The following is a 19025-nucleotide window of genomic DNA, read 5'->3' on the forward strand; positions in this document are numbered from 1 at the left end:
TATACTTGAAGATACTCAGTATCAATTAAAGAATAAGCAACAACCTTTCTGACGTCAAACTTTATGACGAAGGGTATTCCATTTGATATATTAACCGAACCCAAATTAGAAAATTAATTCGTCGTGCATTTCAAAATGTCTCAATACATACGTCAGAGAAAATTGAACTGGGATGCCAATATTATTAATTACGTAATTTATGACACTAAACTTTAACGAAATTAAAAAAATAAAAATAAAGCTTAAAAACATAAAAGATTTAAAAACTTTTCTCGCTTCTCCTTCTTCTCGATGTTAATATTGAAAGTGGCTCTTAGCATGCATAGTTAATTGTTTGTCACAGTTGACTGAATGAGTTTAACAACTAATTAATTATTATTGCAAATTTGCAGAGGGAGGGTGACGATGTGGAAATTTCAATTTTGATTCCATTCATTCGCTTTGAGAGGGTATTGCAAATGCTGTCATACACTACGCTAGCTCTGAAAGAAACTATAAGAAATTCACTCCAGGGCGCTTCAGTTTGCAGCAATTCCAAGTTCAAGTAGTTAGCATCTGCTCCGATGGTTACTCTCCACTGGCTTCAGGTGTTGGTGGCAGTGCTTGGGAGCATATGTTGCCACTGACATCCGAATGCAACTTCGTTGCAATTAAACACTCAATTTGCAGCCCCTCTCTTGGAATGTTTATAAATGAAATTTGGGCAAAGGTAAAGTTTGTGCGCCGCTAGCGACATTCAGCGATGAGAGGGAATGAAGGAGGAAAGACCAAGAGAGGAGTGGATAAAGAGATGGAAATGGAGACTGAACTGAAAGACAGGAGACAACGTCAACAGAAGTCGCAAAAACAAATAGTAAAAGCAAAATGGCGCTCCGGAACTTTGGTTGTTGTGGACTTGCCGTGGAGGCATTTGAGGCAAAGACGATGACGTTGCGCATTTGCTGTAGATTATTACAAAAGTTTAAATACACAGACAGATAGGGCGATGGCACGTTGTGCTTATAGAGAGCCCTCAGGTGTTTTGAATTTTGCTAGTCGACGGCCAGAGCAAGAACCTGGCCGAAACACTCGAGGAGTTGAGCTAAGTTCGAGTTGAAGCCTTAAATAGCCTTGGCAGTTGCAATTGCACATGGCGGAGTTCTTCAAGAGTTTTTGGCCTAGCTTACATACGTCGTCAGATCGTAAATTGTTTGGTTAAAAGTTTAGAAATGCCAGAAAGTACACAACATGCCAGTTTAAGGGGGCTCCCAAGGAAAACTCGTACTTGGCATCCAATCTGTTATTGAGGAGTCAACTAATTGCCTGTGATTAGTCAACTTTTATTGTGGCTATCGAACGAAATTTCGAAAATAAATGCAGCCGTACAAGTTGCTGCTTGTATACATATTGTAAGTATTATTAATGCACATGAGTTTTTATAGGGTAAGCCAATAAATAGTTAATTGCATCCTAAATGCATTACATATATATTATAGAAAATACTAAGATACGATTCGTAACTAAGCAGTCAGTTAGGTAAAGTAAGTAAAATTAGCCCGTGCAGAAGAGAATTACTAATTGCTGTGTCAGGAGATAAATTGAGATTCTGGCAGTTGCCTGGCAGGGCTTTCGAAATTTCTGTCTCACTTTAGCAGTTAGCATGTGTGTTCGCCTCGATTCTTTTGTGTATCTTTAAACGATGTCTGGTTATTTCCGGGCGTCTGCTGCTGGCGTTTACTTTTAGTTTTAATTTGACAACCCGCATAATTTTGCTATGATTTGCACTTCTTAATTAATTATTTTTCGCTTTCGTAACTAAATGCGGATCAGAGCTGTGTCAGCAAATAAGCGACACACCCACACCCCCACTCGCACACGTGTGTCTGGCAACCCTTCAACGCCAGGGCCTGGCAGCAAAACAAACTTCGACAAAAACTTTCTCTTTTTTTCCGGCATATGTAAGAGGCGCTTATTCTGGTAAAATGTTGTGTCGAAGCAGACATTTGGAATTGGTTTTGCCCAATTTCTGAGAGATTCGCAAATGCATTTGGCATTTCTTAGCACCTTTGACACATGCGGCGTATGCGTAATATGCGATGCCAAAATCAATCCCCGAATGAAAAGGCTTACCGTGCAAATTCCCAGCTTATGGCAATTGACAGGGAACGATGCAGACATGCCAACCATCCCTTTTGTTTTATTTAAACAAAAGCTTCTGCTTTTTTCTAATATTCGTGTATATGTACGTGCAGTCAGTGCTCTCCACGCCACAATTGTTAACCTGCCCTGGCCCCTGCCCCGTGCACCCTCCCCCTGCCCCTGACTCTGACGCGGCCTCTGCCTCTGCCCCACCTGCCACTCGATGGCATCTGTTCCGTGTCAATTGCATTTAGCTAGCAATGCAAATTGGCGGAGCGTTCGCCATTTTCTGTTCGACGGCTGCTCATTATTTAGACGCTTAACGCACGTCCCCTTGCATTAGGTGATTAAGTTTTGCAACGCCACCTGGCGGTCGGAATTGAAATTCGCTTTGTGCGTTGCCCTCGCTGCCCTTGATGGACGTTTTTGTTATCGCACCCAATTGTTGGAGCTGCGCTTTTCACGCACTCCAATTTCGACTGTTATCCCGTACTGAAGGTATTTTAATTTTATCACAAAATGTGCTCTTGATAAAATATGCGGTATATCCATAATTGTGTTGAGAAAACTGTATTGTAGAAAGGCATTTCTTCTTCGAAATACTATTTTACTTTCATTTATATCCAGACAGAGTTTTAATTTGCTCCATACGGTCTTTCAAAAAAGTAAATCACCTTATGAACAATCCTTCAGTTTGCTCTGCAAGGGTATGTTTAGCTTCGACTTGCCAAAAATAACTTTCCTCTTTTTCCTTTTTTTGATGGAAGCCTTAGATGCTGGTTCCAAATGTCAAAGTGGTAGCAAGACCAACACACCTACACACATATACGGCCAATACCAATACAAATATCAGCACCAATACTAACGCACAGATATGTGAACGTTGCTGGCATCTACATCGCCCGGGCATCTAAATTGCGCTAGCAAACAAATCACGTAGTCGGTATCCCAAGCGCCGTGCAAGACTTGTTGTCGTCATATCAAAAGGCAGAAGGCTGGTGGATTTTCGCGGTGCTGTATCTGAAAGGCTAAGGGCACAGAGCTCCACTTACCCATCCCATCCCAACCCATCAATTCCCCAAATCGACTGAGGAAACTGCTAAGCCACCACAACGAAGCCATCAACATTGCCCTCCGCTTGTCTGGAAAATTCAGAGATTCGAGAACATTTTTTACAAGTCAAGTTTTGGTTTGAAAATAAGTTTTATACGTAAACTTTTCGGTTTGAAAAAATTAAGTTTTTTATTGCAACCTTAAGCGCACTGGCCAAATAGAGAACAATTCATTCATTAACAAACAAATTAATAGCTGTAATATTTTGAATTCTTAAAATTGTATACACACATTATGATCGTTATTTTGTATTTCAACTAAAAGTTTTGCGTATTTGTTCGAGTATACAATATTGTATTCTACAATAGATTTATGTTTCACTAATATGTTAACTTGATTTTATTTTAGCTGATTAGTGTTCACAAAGTTAAGAAAGTGTTCGTTTTTATCTATAAATTTGTTGATTATAAGCTATAATCGATTGAATCACCGAATATAAGAAGCAGACTACACATACATTGAACATAGGAACATTGAACCTTCAAATTTTAGGAAATTTGAAGGTCTTATAGATTTGTACTTATCGATGTAATAGATTTCGCAACCTCCAGTGCAACGAAGTAGAATCCAACGTTAAACAATTTGACACTAATTAATATGTATTTTCAACTTCAAAACAAAACAAATTTGCGTACATACTGATACTAATGGACAACTTTAAATATTAAATATATGCTATACAAAGTTGAATATTCAAAGTCTTTCTAATTACACGTAAATGTGCATTAAAAGTTTGCACAAGAACTTGCTGTGAAATCAATTACCAAAAGGAAAAACTCGACGACGCAATGATGCAACAAATTAAAACGCATGTAAAGAAGGCTAATGAAATGTTTGAAGGCAGAAACCGACCCACACATACATCGACAGCTGCTGAGACGATGGAGAGCAGGTCCATGGAGCAAGTGGCAAGTGGCAGGGGCAGGTTGATTGCCAGAGTGGTAATTGAAGCACATAGAATTTTTGTGTCTGTATTTGCCAGGGGAGGAAATTACCAAAAATGTGCCGAGCGCCACACGAACAACAATAAAGTGAGCGAAAATTAAGGCAAGTGGAGTTAAAAGTTAAGCCAACAAATGAAGATGAGGCTGGAATAGGATAGAATAGGATAGGAAAGGATGTGATACTATGGCATACGGAGTTCAGTATGTAAAGCATATGTGTGTGTGTGTGTGTGTGTGTGTGTGTGTGTGTGCGTGATGTATGGCCTACAGCACACACACACACACATACACTCAAACGGACAAACTGAACTCCGGCGCAATTTTACGCAACTACAAAAAGTTTAATTGAGGATAAACTTTTCTGCGTTTGCGCTGCTGTTCAAAATCAGCCAACGTCGACAGTGAATTGGATATATATATATATGTATACATATATGAAGGTAAGGGTAGGAGGAAGAGGGGTTGAAGATTGTAATGCATGTGTATATCGCTTATCTTTGCCGTTTAAGTTTTCGCTTTCCTCCACTAACAAGTTTTACTGTTCCCCAATCCTAATAAAAGGAATAACTTTAAGATTAAATTTTTGTGCACACATTCTAGAGACTATAATTCAAATAAAATTATTTGGACATTTATTGGCCATGGGGACGCGCTTCCCTCGCATTGTTGGCCAAAGTTAAATTACTGGCAAATATAGATGAAAGGTGCATGAGAAACGACCTGGACCTGAACTCCGGGTTGCAGTGCAGTCATTGCTCCATGCTCGATGCTCAATGCTCGATCTGACCCACACAATGGCAGATGTACCATAATTCATTTAGATGGATGCAAGTGCAAAGCGAAGGACAATGAAACACAAATGACCTGAATAAAACCGATGTGCCACAAGCGATTGGCTCTTTCAGGGTCTCTCATCCTCTCTTACCGGGCACAGTAACAAAAGAAAAAAAATAAGAGAGAACGTTGCAGTCGGTCGTAACCGACTGCGAAATACTTTGACTTTAACTACCATAAGTTATTCCAGTAGATAACCAGTAAAAAGGAACATGGAGGTATAGCCAAGAAGTACTGTCCAAGTTTGCCTTCCAAATTGCAGTAGATATCAAATAGTAACGTTTCTTCGAAGTTCGGTAACTATAGCTCTTAAATTACGGGAGATACAGAATTTTATTGATTTTGTGGGCGGGAGTGAGCGTTGTCCAATTTTTTTTTCCTTATTTTTAAAGGGTGTTACTAGCAATATGCCTTTCAGGTTTGCTGACTCAAGCTTGTGTAAGATAAATGGTTATCGATTTCCACTAACAGGTGTATCGGTTTAGAGAGGCGGAGTAGGCGTAGCCATCCAATTTTTATCGATCTCTTAGGGGTGTTACCAGTATCATACTTTTAACATTTGGTGACCCTAGCTTACGAATTGTGGAAGATATGCGCATATTACATTTCTAGGGCCGAGGCTGCTGGGGGCAACGGGTGTGGGCGTGGTCTAAGAATGTATATGCTGATCCTTGGAGAAGGTCACCAGCAAGTTATCTTCCAAGTTTGATCACTCTATCTTTGAAATTGTGGGAGATATGGGAGATAATTTACGGGTCTAGCTCAAAAACTGCGACATAGGATATAACCATTTAAACTGTTCAATGGCGAGGGGCGTGGTGGCATCGGAGGTGGTCGTGTCATACGCCGATCTTTGAACCAACCAAATTTAGGTGACTGTAGTCTTATAATTGTGATATGTGTCGATTGCGAATATCGATTTTTATCGATTTCCTAGCCCACTAGTGGACGTAGCACTATAATTTTTTGTCTGACGCGGGCACGGACCAGTAGTTGTTCCAAGTTTCAAGTGTCTATCTTTAAGGGTGTCGAAAATCGTTGGTTCATACGGACGGACAGATGGACAGACAGACAGACAGCATGACGGACATTGCACAAAACCAAAATATCAAGATACCAGAAATACAAGGATTCAATGATTTTGTAATACGCTTAGGCGTAGCCGAGTTTGTAAGACTGAGTTTCAAATGCTGCAAATTCAGTAAAAAAAAAAAACCTGGCATACTCTTCAAATAAGCATTACAGCGGTTTAGACAAACAATAGGACCATTTTTTACTTTTCATACCAAGTTGAACGCGTTTTATTAAAGGCTATCAGTCGTTGAACACCCACGCTGTTAATCCTTGCTGGACACAGCTCCTACCACAATGCGGGTGCTGCTGCATAGCTCAGCGGAGCTGATCCATAAGCCAAGGGGGCTGTGTATTTGGCAAATACAGGTGCCGCATACGGATGAGCAAGTGGAGCCGCCAACGGAGCAGCGAATGGCGCAGCAAAGGGAGCAGCTAGAGGAGCAGCAATTTGAGCAGCTAGAGGAGCTGCTACTCGAGCGGCGAATGGAGTAGCCAGAGGAGCGGCAACTGGTGCCACAGGTCGGAAAACTGGAGCAGCCAGAGGAGCAGCAATTGGTGCCACAGGTCTGATGAGTGGAGCTGCAACTGGTGCCACCGTTCTGATGAATGGAGCAGCAACTGGCACGGGAGCAGCGGCAATAACGGGTGCAGCTGCGATGCCATTGAACGTCCTGGCCACCACTTGGCTACTGGCAGCGGTAATCACAGGTGTAGGTGCTGCAAGGACGGCAGCTGGAGCAGCCAGCGGTGCATGCAGCAATCCTGGCTTGCCGGCAACGCAGGCAACCAGAGCGCAGAGGACAACAGCCTGTGAAGGATTACACGGAATACAATGATTAAGTATATCATCAGCAATGATGTTCAAACGAAATATTACTAACGTATTTAAACATGGTGAATTGATTTGTTGGTTGTTTGATTTGCTGAGTTGGTTGTTAGTTGCGGCTTTAGAGCAGACTGCGAACTGATGTCAAATTGAAGCCTTGCCACGCATATTTATACCCAAGAAGACAGCCCATTGCTGGGGCTACTTAAAATGCGCCCTGCGTGGCACTCGTTGTCCATTATAAGTGGCGGCAATTGGTTACAATTGGTAGTTAGCCATGTCTTTCGAGGGTCTCAGTGCTGCTGCCAAAACCCGAAGGGCAGCCAATTCCGATTGCCGCAGCTAATTACACAAAATTTGTTTGAAAATCAAAGTGCATGAAATTAAATTGAACGCTTTTGCTTGATTAGCAAGAATTTATATTACTTGTGGTCCATTATATCCACACTAGTAAGTGGATTTGTTAACTGACTGAATTAACTAACTATTAATTGAATGTAAATGACTAAATGACAGCCAACATTATACATATATGTAAATGTACATGTATACTCTAAATAAACTCGATTTCATATATTACCAATTAAATTTGAATCCAATTTAAGTACACATATACATGTCGATTTATATATGTATGTATGTTAAAAAGTATATCACATATATTTTTCAACACTGCTCTTCAACTCTCCAGGCAGTGACCTGACTTCACCGAGTTCTATTCAGCTCACAGCAGTCGACCAATTAAACATTTTGAGCACGTACGCAGGCCAAAGCGAACTAAAAATTATTGCTCGAACCCGGTCAGCAAAAACCACACACACACACCCACATGCAACCAAAGAAACTAACACACACACACACACACACACACACACACAATGGACACTTTTGCTTGTTGACACAAAAATTATTTATTTTATTGGTATTCCTTCTTTTTGGGTCAAGGCTGAGCATTGCTTTAAGGCTAAGTGACTTTTTGGTAGCAAATGTAATATGTACATGAAGTTGGAAGCGTATTATTTTGAACTGATTTAACATTGAATATTATAAGTAATCGGAAATATAATATAATTATATTTTATTATTATATTATTAATTTTAATAGAACGCACTTCTTAAAGCATATTGTGCAGACAATTTGCAAAGGCATCACCTCAAATCTTTAAAAAATAAATATTAAAATTGTTAAATATTAAAAGTTAACTTTTCTTCTCAGCTTATATTGTTTTTGTATTATGAGAAAAACTCAAGCAACTATCACAAATTTACTCTAATTGATTGCTTGTATAAGCCGATCGTTTCCTGAAATATATGGCTATAAGGTAAATTTGAAAAGTTTAAGCAAATAAAAATAATCGATTAATCGATTGTAATGTGTGTGTCTGTTGTTAAGTCCCAGTGAGAAACTTAAAGCGAATCAAAGCATTTATGAATCAATGCACTTATTACAGTTACAATTCACTCAACGCTTTGTTTTGTCTGACTTGGCTCACTTTGCTCGCGCGCTCTGTATGCTAATTTCTGCTTTTCCGTTGTGCCGGTTTTCGGGTTTTGTTTTCATTTTCTATGGCGCGTCCGTCACGTTCGCTTCGAGTCGCTATAAAAATAAATCGAAATTGAAGACATGTCATCAAACACAGTTTCGCTTTTCAAGTGGCCACTCCAGAAAGCAATCAGACATCTCTCAACATGTTCAAATACGTTAGTTGTCGTCATTCTATTATTATTGCTCCTGCTTCTCCCAATGCTCAAATCTCCACAACTCTCCGTACAGGTCGCTGTCATCTGCGCCCTGGTTGCCTGCACTGTCGCCAAGCCTGGACTTCTTCTGCAGACACCACTGGCTGCTCCCGCTGCCATCATTGCTGCTCCCGCTCCTCCACTGCTGACAGCCAGCAGTAGCCAGGTGGTGGCCAGAAACTATAACGGCATCGGCGTCGCGCCCGTAATTGCTTCTGCTCCACTCATCAGAGCCGTGGCCCCAGTTGCTGTTCCTCTGGCTGCGCCTCTCGTCGCCAAGTATGCTGCTTATCCGCTGGCAGCACCAATTGCTGCTCCACTCACTTCTCCAGTCTTTGACCGATATGCAGCTGCTCCTCTCGCCGCTCCGCTTGCCTATAATGCACCGCTGCGGCACCTGCACCACTTTTGATTTAAGCATTTACACTGTGATCCCATGTACATAAATACTGCACTAAATATTATAAAACTATTTTTAAATCAAATTTTTATTTAAAATTAAATATATTTCAAGCAACCGCACCACCTCTATCCCACCCGGAGATTATTATCAACTGCTACAAGCTGGTAAACACCACGAATTCAGGGTGGGAACCTTGTTACACCATTCTCGCAACTCGCCCCACCACTCCGGTGGCCTGGTTTCTCCCGTCCAGCAGCGCGCTAATTTACAATAAGTTCTGTCTTATGGTGAATCGATGCTGCGATGTTCATTTGTCTCCTTCTTCGGTCTGCGAGCTCATTGTCTGCTCTTTTAAGAGCAACATTTAAATAAATTTGTTAATAAATTAAACTAGTGCGTTTATATTTATAAACAGCATACAATACATCTCACGTCATTTTCTAACATTAATGACACCCCTCTTTAGGGCTCACAGATCACAGCTGTTGCTAGGGGTCAATAACATTGACCGGAGTTAAGACTAATTTCGTGGGGCATGTTACAAAAACCAACCTAGCACATTACAAGTCATTGTAATACTTATCACCTGTAATATGGGAAATGCAATATTTTAAGATATTCACTAGCCAATTTAAAAAGCAATTTTGACCTTCACATAACTACAACTTGCGTTCAAAACAAACTCAAACTTTCCTGTGGACACTTTAATGTCACGCGTCACGCATTCGTCAACAATTAAAACAGCAGCTGCCGGTGCTGACAAAAATGTTAATGGCCTGTGTGACTTGCACTACAATTGGCCAACGGTCGCCACAGTTGTTGAGCTGTATATGTGCTAGCTGTTAGTCCAATTAGGAGAGACCAAGTGCACCCAGAGATAAACTAAGATTGGTTAAGCTACAATTTTGTGTTTTTATTAACAGTCAGTCCACAAGTTCTTATAGCAGAGCTGGAGCGTAGGAGAGAGGAGCCGCCAAGTGTGAGCTGTAAGCCAGAGGACCAGCCAAAGGAGCAGCAGCATACGAAGCGATCAGAGGAGCTGCCACTGGAACAGCTGCATACTTGGCAATCACGGGAGCAGCAACTGGAGCGATCACTGGAGCGTGGGCGATGCCATTGTAGTTACGGGCAATCACCTGGCTACTGGTGGCAGTCACAAACGGAGCAGGAGCAGCAACGACTGCAGCGGGTGCAGCAGCTACAATCGGAGCACTATAGGCCAACTGTTGGCCAAGGAGAAGACCTGGCTTGGCAGTAGCGCAGGCGATGATGGCAAAGATAACAGCAGCCTGAAGACAAATAAGTCACTTTCAAATTGTGCTCAAGTATCAATAAAACAATATGTCAACTTACGAATTTGAACATTTTGGTTATTTGGGATATGCTTGCAGCTCGATGAGTTGAACTTGTTCGATGGCATTTAATAGTTTTTGCTGCGCTATTTATACAAAAAGGCGACTACGATGTTGACCTTAAGTCTGCATTTCTGAAATTTGTGGCTACCACGACGCGTTATACATAAAACAATGGGAAATAACATGCGGAGTGGGCCATGCGAAGTGATAACGGCTACAAAATGTTTAATGTTAACTGTGTTTACAAACTGCCAACGCATTTCAATGAACCCAATGACTCACAGTTGGATGAAGACTATTTTGGTGTTTTGTGGTATAAATACTCGCTGGCAACTGTAGTTGGACATCACATACATAGTTTGCAGCTAACCCTACAAGCAACACAAGCCACAAATCTTCAACATGTTCAAATACGTAAGAGCCAGAGAGGGAAAGTCCTTGTCGTGTGGCCTGCTTCTCTAACTTAACTGCCTCTGTTTTCATTTACAGACCATCGTTATACTCGCTATCATCGCCTACGCTGCTGCCAAGCCAGGTCTTCTCCTTGGTCAACAGTTGGCCTATACTGCGCCCGCTGCAGTTGTTGCTGCTCCTGCTCCGTTTGTGACTGCCACCAGTAGCCAGGTGATTGCCCGTAACTACAATGGCATCGCCCATGCTCCAGTGATCGCTCCAGTTGCTGCTCCCGTGATTGCCAAGTATGCGGCGGCTCCTTTGGCGGCTCCAGTTGCTGCTCCTGTCATTGCGAATTATGCTGCTTCTCCCTTGGCATATAGCTCTCCTTTGGCGTACAGTACTCCACTTTTGATTTGATTGCAAGTAAAATATTAAATAAAGATATTTGTATTGTAATTTAGTGCGTTTTCCTTTCAAACGCTGTTCCCATTGAAAATGGAACTTGAGGTCAAGCTTATTTTATTTTGACGATAGGTTGCTGTGTCAAATTAAATAAAAAAAAGGAGAGAATGTTGTAATCGGGCGTGGCCGACTGCGAAATGCAGCTGTAAATTACGGGAGATATAGGCTTCTATGGTTTTTGTGGTCCGAAGTTGGCGTGTTCCAAAATTTCATATCCGGATATTTTAAGAGTGTTACTTGCAGTATTGAATTCTATTTTAGTGACTCTAGCTTTCGAATTGTGTGAGATAAGTGGATTTATCGATTTACACCATCAGGTATATCGGTTATGGGAGGCGGAGTGGACGTGGTCAGTCACTATTATTATCGAACTTTCAAGGAAGCTACCAGTAACGTACTTTCGGAACTTGAAGACTCTAGCTTGCAAATTGTGGAAGATATGCGCATTTCAGATTTCTAGGCCCCAAGTTCCTGTGGCGACGGTTGAGACCGTGGTCTGAAAATGTATATGCTGATATTTGACGCAAGTTACCTTCCAAGTTTGATGACTCCATCTTCAAAATTGTGGGAGATATGTGGCTTTATCGATTTACGATTATCGATTATATCGATATTCTACCCTCCTGGTGGACATTGCACTCAAAATTACACACTTTGTCTGACTCGGGCACAGACCAGTAAATGTTCAATGTTGCAAGTGTCTGGCTCTAAGAGTGTCGATAAAAGATGCGTTCACACGGACGGAGAGACGAACAGACGCACAGAGAGCAGACGGATACTGGACAAGACCAATATAGTTTACTGCACAAGACCAATATATATTAGATATGGTCCGTACGTGGTTGGTGAAGTGAATTAAAATTTTAGCAGAGAACCTAATGTGGGCGAGTGGTCATGCTCATTACTAAAGAATAATCAGACCGAATCCGATAACAAAAGCGCTTGTCCACAAATCAGCATATCAGCATCTTCCCAAAGGAGGGAAGCCTGCATTGACTTGGCTTCAGTACACGTGACAATTTTAAGGTCTGTTCTAAGATTTTACTATGGCTATGGCTTAAAATTAATACTGAGCATAATGTCTAAGAAATAAGATGACACTTGCATATTTAGTTTTTCTATGTATTAAGAGTCTCACAATGATCTTACCAAATTCGGTTCGGACCACTACATCATATAATACAACTTTATTTAACATATATTTATTATTTAACTCTAATCCGATATTTATCATCATTTTAAACTGTTGAAAATATGCAAAAGATCAATACAACATTCCGATTACTAATGTTAATAACAGAACATATCGATACTGCGCTCGATACCTTTACTTAAGAATACATTGAATAAATTCTTCTTAGTCTAACCGCCAAACCTAGTGCATCATTTTTTGCCGCTTCAAAACCCCAACAGGTTATGGGCCCAGGCATAAAAAAAAAAGAAAAAGTTGAATGAAACTAAGGTTATGCTGAAAAGCCGCGTTTAAGGTCGAGTGACATTTTTTCATTAGAATTTTGTATTGCTGTGTGCATTACCAACTAAAGTTTTCTGTGTGAGAACAAGTACGAGCGAAAAATGAGTGCGCTGTACAATATAGACAAGTTGGACGAAACAAATTATGATTCGTGGTGTGTCCAAATGAAAAGTGTGCTAATTCACCAAGAGCTATGGTCCGTCACTTCGGGAGCTATGAAATGCCCAAGCTCAGACAAGACGAGTGAATATAGTCAGTGGTTATCAAAAAACGAAAAGGCCTTAGCGGTGATTACTCTCTCAATAAGAGGCTCTGAGATTGGTCACATTAAGAAATGTGAATCGGCGTCGAGTGCGTGGATAACCCTAAAGGCAGTGCATCAGCCCACCGGTCCAGTGAGAAAAGTCACATTGTTCAAGAGATTACTCTTCATGCGGAACGAGAATGAGAACATGCAAATATATATTGCAAATTTTGTGAACACCGTGGAGCAGTTAACAGAAATTGGCATTGTGCCGCAAGAGGAAATATATGTTATTGTACTCTTGGCAAGTCTACCTAAATCATATGAAAATTTGGTTGTAGCATTGGAATCACGTGATGAATTACCAAAGTTTAGTACTTTGAAGGTTAAATTGTTGGAAGAGTGTGAGAGACGCAAGAGCGAAGCACATAGAGAGAGTGTGAACGAAAATAATGCACAGGCATTTTTAAGCAAAGCACACTACCCTAAAGAGAGTGCAAAAAAGACAGACAAAGTAGGCAAGAACCGAAACAAAAAAATCAAGTGTTACAATTGCGGTAAAATTGGCCACATTTCTGCAGAATGTAGGTCCAAGGCGAACGAAGGTCATGTAAAAGGAGGAGACGAAAAATCATTCATGAACGATTGCTTGATAAGTCAGCGTGGTGCTTAGATAGTGGCGCCACAGCTCATATGTGCGCAAATCAAAATATGTTTAATTCGTTTCAACAATTCACTGATACAGTCACACTTGCTGGTAAAAAATCACTAGAAGTAGTCGGACGAGGAGTCGTCATGATTGAAACGGAATCGTCAACAGTAAAACTTACAAACGTTCTTTATGTGCCACAATTACAATGCAACTTTATTTCGGTGAGCAGAGCAGTAAAAGGAGGCTGCACTGTAAACTTTAAAAACAATCGTGCGTGTGTATGTGACTAAAACGGTAAAACTCTGATTATTGCGAATCATACAAGCAATTTATTTCTGTGTGAAATAACCAAAACAATAAATGCAGTGTTCCTAAGTGGAAATGGCAAAAGCAGCAGTAGAGGCAGCGGCAAAGGCAGCAGCAGGGGCAGCAGGTAGAGCCAGCAGCAGAGGCAGCAGCAAAGGCACCGGCGAAGATAACGGTAACACCGATACCAATAAAAGTAAAATCAGCAAGAAAAGTAACCGACTTGAAGAACCAGTGGGCACGGATGGCGAAGACCAGACCAGAGTCACAAGCTGAATCTTGTGAGCAGTGATGCCGTCGTAACACCAGAAACTGTGGAAGAAGCATTGGAAAGTAATGCAGCCAGAAACACGGAGTGAACTACAACGAAACGTTTTCGCCAGTAGTGCGATATGCGACAATAAGGATGGTGTTGGCCATAGCAGCTGAACTGGAGCTACATGTGCACCAACTTGATGTATCTACGGCATATCTAAATGGAGAATTGCAGGAGGATGTTTTCATGAAGCAACCCCGTATGTTTGAAGAACAAGGAGTGTCTGTTCTTAAACTTCGAAAGTCCTTATATGGGCTAAAACAGTCTGGACGGATGTGGAACAAAAATCTGAACGAGATGATGACAAAAATTGGTTTTTCGGCCTGTCCAAGCGAGCTGTGTGTATATACTAGGCATACACAAAACAACATAAACATAATTGCAGTATATGTGGATGATATGATGATATGTTCATCAGATATTGGTGAGTTGGCCAGTATAAAAGAAAGTATATCTCGAATTTTCCAGGTGGTTGACAAGGGCCCTATACATCATTTCCTTGGTATGGAAATCAATAGGAAGGGCATAATAGGGGCGATAACGATCACCCAGCAGCAGCATGTGTTGCAGCTGCTTAAGAAGTTTGGCATGGAAGCGTGTCGGCCAGCATCAGTACCGTTGGCGTCCGGGTACACCACCAAATGTGAGAGCCAACAATGTCACTGATCGGATCATTAATGTATCTGGCAGTTACATCCAGACCTGACATTTTACATTCAGTATCCCTGGATCCCCACCAAGAGCACTGGGCAGCAGCAAAACAAGTGCTGCGATATCTGAGGACGACGTCTTCAATGGGCATAACATATGCTAACACTGGAAATCCCATCAAAGGCTACGTTGATGCGGACTGGGGTGGAGATAACAAGGACCGAAAGTCGTACACTGGATACGCATTCATTCTTGGCGGTAGCGCATTCTCATGGGAAAGCAAGAAGCAGTCGTCAGTAGCACTAAGTAGTACTGAAGCCGAATATATGGGAATGTCGGAAGCAACTAAAGAAGCTGTTTATATTCTGAAATTATGTAACGAAATGAACATATACAGAAATATGAAAAGTATTGTAATTCATGGCGATAATTTGAGCGCTATGAAGTTAGTTAAAAATCCAGTTTACCATGCAAGAAGCAAGCATATAGATATTCGTTATCACTTCGTGCGAGAAGTTTTTAATAAGCTTGTGATTCAGCTGGAATATTGTCCAACGAGTCAAATGATGGCAGATATCTTAACTAAGAATTTGAGCAAGTTAAAACATGAAAATTGTAATAGATTGCTTGGTCTCAAATTAATTGTCAATAATGTGTATTGAGGGGGAGCGTTGAAAATATGTAAAAGATCAATACAACATTCCGATTACTAATGTTAATAACAGAAGATATCGATACTGCGCTCGATACCTTTACTTAAGAATACATTGAATAAATTCTTCTTAGTCTAACCGTCAAACCTAGTGCATCACTTTTTGCCGGTTCAAAAGCCCAACATAAACAAACACTTTGCTGGCTACCCAGTCTTTATTTCCTAAATCATTTTCAGCTGCAACTTGGCATCAATTTTTAACATAATTTATAGTCCTTAGTTTGCTTCGATATTCAATGAATTTGAATCTTCATTTAAATCTATTAATAGTTTTTGATAAATGGCTACTTTGTGCATATTCTATGCAGCTGCAAATTTTAGCATTGTCCCAGCAAGAACATTGCAGGGTAATCGCTTTTGGAATATGGGGAAAGAATATTTTGTGATTCATCAATTTGCGGATTATTGTAAATATGTTGGCATTTTAAACTTTTTGCAATATTTTGTCAAGTAAAAGTTATATTTCAAGAAACATAACCACGCATTACTAAAATTACTCATAAGAAATCACAACAGCACACAACAATGACAAAAGTTTTATTATATTATAATTTGTAATATGGGACATCCTCTTTTCGGGCATAAAGCGAGCTCCTCATTATTCTAGAATTGGGGTCAGACCTCTACCGAGAGGGGAAATAAAGGGTATCTGGTAAATCTGATTTGCAAACAGTGTTATAACTACACCAACATTTTTTATTTCTTAAAAACGAAACAAATAAATTGAATTTCAATTAAAAAATAATCGTTTGTAAATTAAAAAAGAGAGAGGTGGTCGTTAAAAAAAATAGAATCGCCTTTTCATTAATCTGAAAATGTGTATTTATGATCGCTAGTTGCTTAAGAGTTCATTCAACTGCCAATACCTTCGCAGGGTGGCACTAGAGACCTTGACCCACTTGCATTATTCCGAATATATTCAAAATAAACTATTAAGCCATTGGACCGCTAACCGCCACTGATGGTAATATTCCCCATGCTACGTGATTTAAATGTAAATAGCTAATGGATGCTTATGCACATTATCTGCACACAGAGCACGTTCATTAATTCATTTTGGTGTGCCCAAAAGTAATATATTTCAAATCGATTTTTATTTGCATTATTAATCCTTTCACAATAATCTTACAACAGAACTGGAGCAGCTCCGACGGAGTAAGGCGATGGCAAGCTGTAAGCTAGAGGAGAGCTATAGGCCAAGGGAGAAGCAGCATAATTCGCAATGACAGGAGCAGCAACTGGAGCCGCCAATGGAGCCGCCGCATACTTGGCAATCACGGGAGCAGCAACTGGAGCGATCACTGGAGCATGGGCGATGCCATTGTAGTTACGGGCAATCACCTGGCTACTGGTGGCAGTCACAAACGGAGCAGGAGCAGCAACAACTGCAGCGGGCGCAGTATAGGCCAACTGTTGACCAAGGAGAAGACCTGGCTTGGCAGCAGCGCAGGCGATGATAGCGAGGATAACGATGGTCTGTAAATGAAAACAGAGGCAGTTAAGTTAGAGAAGCAGGCCACACGACAAGGACTTTCCCTCTCTGGCTCTTACGTATTTGAACATGTTGAAGATTTGAGGCTTGTGTTGCTTGTAGGGTTAGCTGCAAACTATGTATGTGATGTCCAACTACAGTTGCCAGCGAGTATTTATACCACAAAACACCAAAATAGTCTTCATCCAACTGTGAGTCATTGGGTTCATTGAAATGCGTTGGCAGTTTGAAAACACAGTTAACATTAAACATTTTGTAGCCGTTATCACTTCACATGGCCCACTCCGCATGTTATTTCCCATTGTTTTATGTATAACGCGTCGTGGTAGCCACAAATTTCAGAAATGCAGACTTAAGGTCAACATCGTAGTCGCCTTTTTGTATAAATAGCGCAGCAAAAACTATTAAATGTCATCGAACAAGTTCAACTCATCGAGCTGCAATCCCAAATAACCAAAATGTTCAAATTCGTAAGTTGACATATTGTTTTATTGATACTTGAGCACAATTTGAAAGTGACTTATTTGTCTTCAGGCTGCTGTTATCTTTGCCATCATCGCCTGCGCTGCTGCCAAGCCAGGTCTTCTCCTTGGTCAACAGTTGGCCTATACTGCGCCCGCTGCAGTTGTTGCTGCTCCTGCTCCGTTTGTGACTGCCACCAGTAGCCAGGTGATTGCCCGTAACTACAATGGCATCGCCCATGCTCCAGTGATCGCTCCAGTTGCTGCTCCCGTGATTGCCAAGTATGCGGCGGCTCCATTGGCGGCTCCAGTTGCTGCTCCTGTCATTGCGAATTATGCTGCTTCTCCCTTGGCCTATAGCTCTCCTTTGACGTACAGCACCTCCCTGAGATATGCTGCTGCGCCAGCACCACTTTTGATTTGATCGATTTGATTTGATTGTTATTAAACTATTATGTGACGAACAATGTTAATATAGCAAACTTTGACCTTTTAAAATCTGTGAAAATAATAAGCAAATGGAAAATTCTGGGGTTGTGCAACTGTATATGTCAGAGGAAATGAAGCATTTCGAACACACGCATACGATAAACGTCATACTAATTTGATGAGGGGTCTATTTAAACTTTTTTTACAAATCATATTACTGATCTGAAAAATAGACCTGTCAAATGAGGTAACCCTAGTGCTGTGCAAAGTGGACGGGGTGGTGAATTGATTTCCGCTAATTGAAGGGTGTTGACTAGCTGAAACTAGCTGTGGGCTGGGGTCTACGGGACTATGCGTGACCACACATTTTATTAGCAGATTTTAAAAACTAGATTATATAGGTGTAAAATGCTCTAGCATTTACTGTAAGTATTACAGAAACCAAGAAAAAACTAAATTGGATAAAAATAGGTTAACAGTGTCTTAAACAGTGTAAAAAATAAATGCTTAAATTTTGAATTTTAATCAATTTAGTTTTAAGACTGTGAAAAATTTCTGCTTTAAGATTTTTTGCGTAGATTGGACGTTGAAAAATAATAGCAATCTTTGGAGGAGGTTTTAAGTAAATATCTTCCAAGTTTGCTAGCTTTAGCAAATAATTATTGAAGAAAAAAAAACATTTCCAATTTTTAGGAGCTGAATGACGTGCACGCGAGACGATCTTTGAAGAAAGTCAGCAATAGTGTACCATTCAAGTTCCGTGACTTTAGCTTTTGAATGATGAGAGACTTGTGGCTTTATCGAATTTCTTCCTTTGATATCAGAGTTTAAAAACTGTCTGCCTACAAAGGGACTTGAATCTATGATATTTTTTTAAGATCTAATAAAATGCACCCCAAAGTCAATAAAACCGTTAATTCTCGACAATTTTGAAGCTCAAAATGGACTGCGGCTATCTCTTTTAATAATCCACATTATAATATATACCTCCATCGCAAATTTGTATATCCGACAGTTGCAAAA

General features: G+C 40.6%; 3 protein-coding genes across 3 annotated transcripts; 1 reads left to right on the forward strand and 2 right to left on the reverse strand.

The window, feature by feature from the left end:
• Nucleotides 1-6360: 6360 nt before the first annotated feature.
• On the reverse strand, nt 6361-10751 carry LOC6570718. The gene is made up of 6 exons (XM_043215738.1): nt 10690-10751; nt 10406-10621; nt 9994-10341; nt 8670-9046; nt 6965-7013; nt 6361-6891 (listed from the first exon to the last, which is right to left on the reverse strand). Exons 2-6 carry the CDS (start codon nt 10415-10417, stop codon nt 6370-6372), a joined length of 1308 nt encoding a protein of 435 aa, XP_043071673.1. The 5' UTR covers nt 10418-10621; nt 10690-10751; the 3' UTR covers nt 6361-6369.
• A 51-nt stretch (nt 10752-10802) lies between these two features.
• LOC6571715 (cuticle protein 65) lies at nt 10803-18046 on the forward strand. Its single transcript, XM_043215737.1, has 3 exons — nt 10803-10821; nt 10897-10980; nt 17713-18046. Exons 1-3 carry the CDS (start codon nt 10810-10812, stop codon nt 17995-17997), a joined length of 381 nt encoding a protein of 126 aa, XP_043071672.1. The 5' UTR covers nt 10803-10809; the 3' UTR covers nt 17998-18046.
• LOC6570715 (cuticle protein 19.8) lies at nt 16746-17232 on the reverse strand. Its single transcript, XM_043215735.1, has 2 exons — nt 17172-17232; nt 16746-17096 (listed from the first exon to the last, which is right to left on the reverse strand). Exons 1-2 carry the CDS (start codon nt 17181-17183, stop codon nt 16746-16748), a joined length of 363 nt encoding a protein of 120 aa, XP_043071670.1. The 5' UTR covers nt 17184-17232.
• Nucleotides 18047-19025: the final 979 nt, after the last annotated feature.

This window comes from Drosophila grimshawi, unplaced genomic scaffold (genome assembly GCF_018153295.1).
Source record: "Drosophila grimshawi isolate 15287-2541.00 unplaced genomic scaffold, ASM1815329v1 contig_537, whole genome shotgun sequence".
NCBI lineage: Eukaryota > Metazoa > Arthropoda > Insecta > Diptera > Drosophilidae > Drosophila > Drosophila grimshawi.

Bases quoted from the DNA above. Each gene is read 5' to 3' on its own strand.
- LOC6570718 (XM_043215738.1), bottom strand. The intron at 9,047-9,993 runs TAAGAACTTGTG...AAAGTGGTGCAG, and splicing joins CCTACGCTCCAGCTCTGCTA to GTGCCGCAGCGGTGCATTAT. The intron at 6,892-6,964 runs GTTAGTAATATT...AATCCTTCACAG, and splicing joins AATTCACCATGTTTAAATAC to GCTGTTGTCCTCTGCGCTCT.
- LOC6571715 (XM_043215737.1), top strand. The intron at 10,981-17,712 runs GCTGCAGTTGTT...CTTGGTCAACAG, and splicing joins AGTTGGCCTATACTGCGCCC to TTGGCCTATACTGCGCCCGC.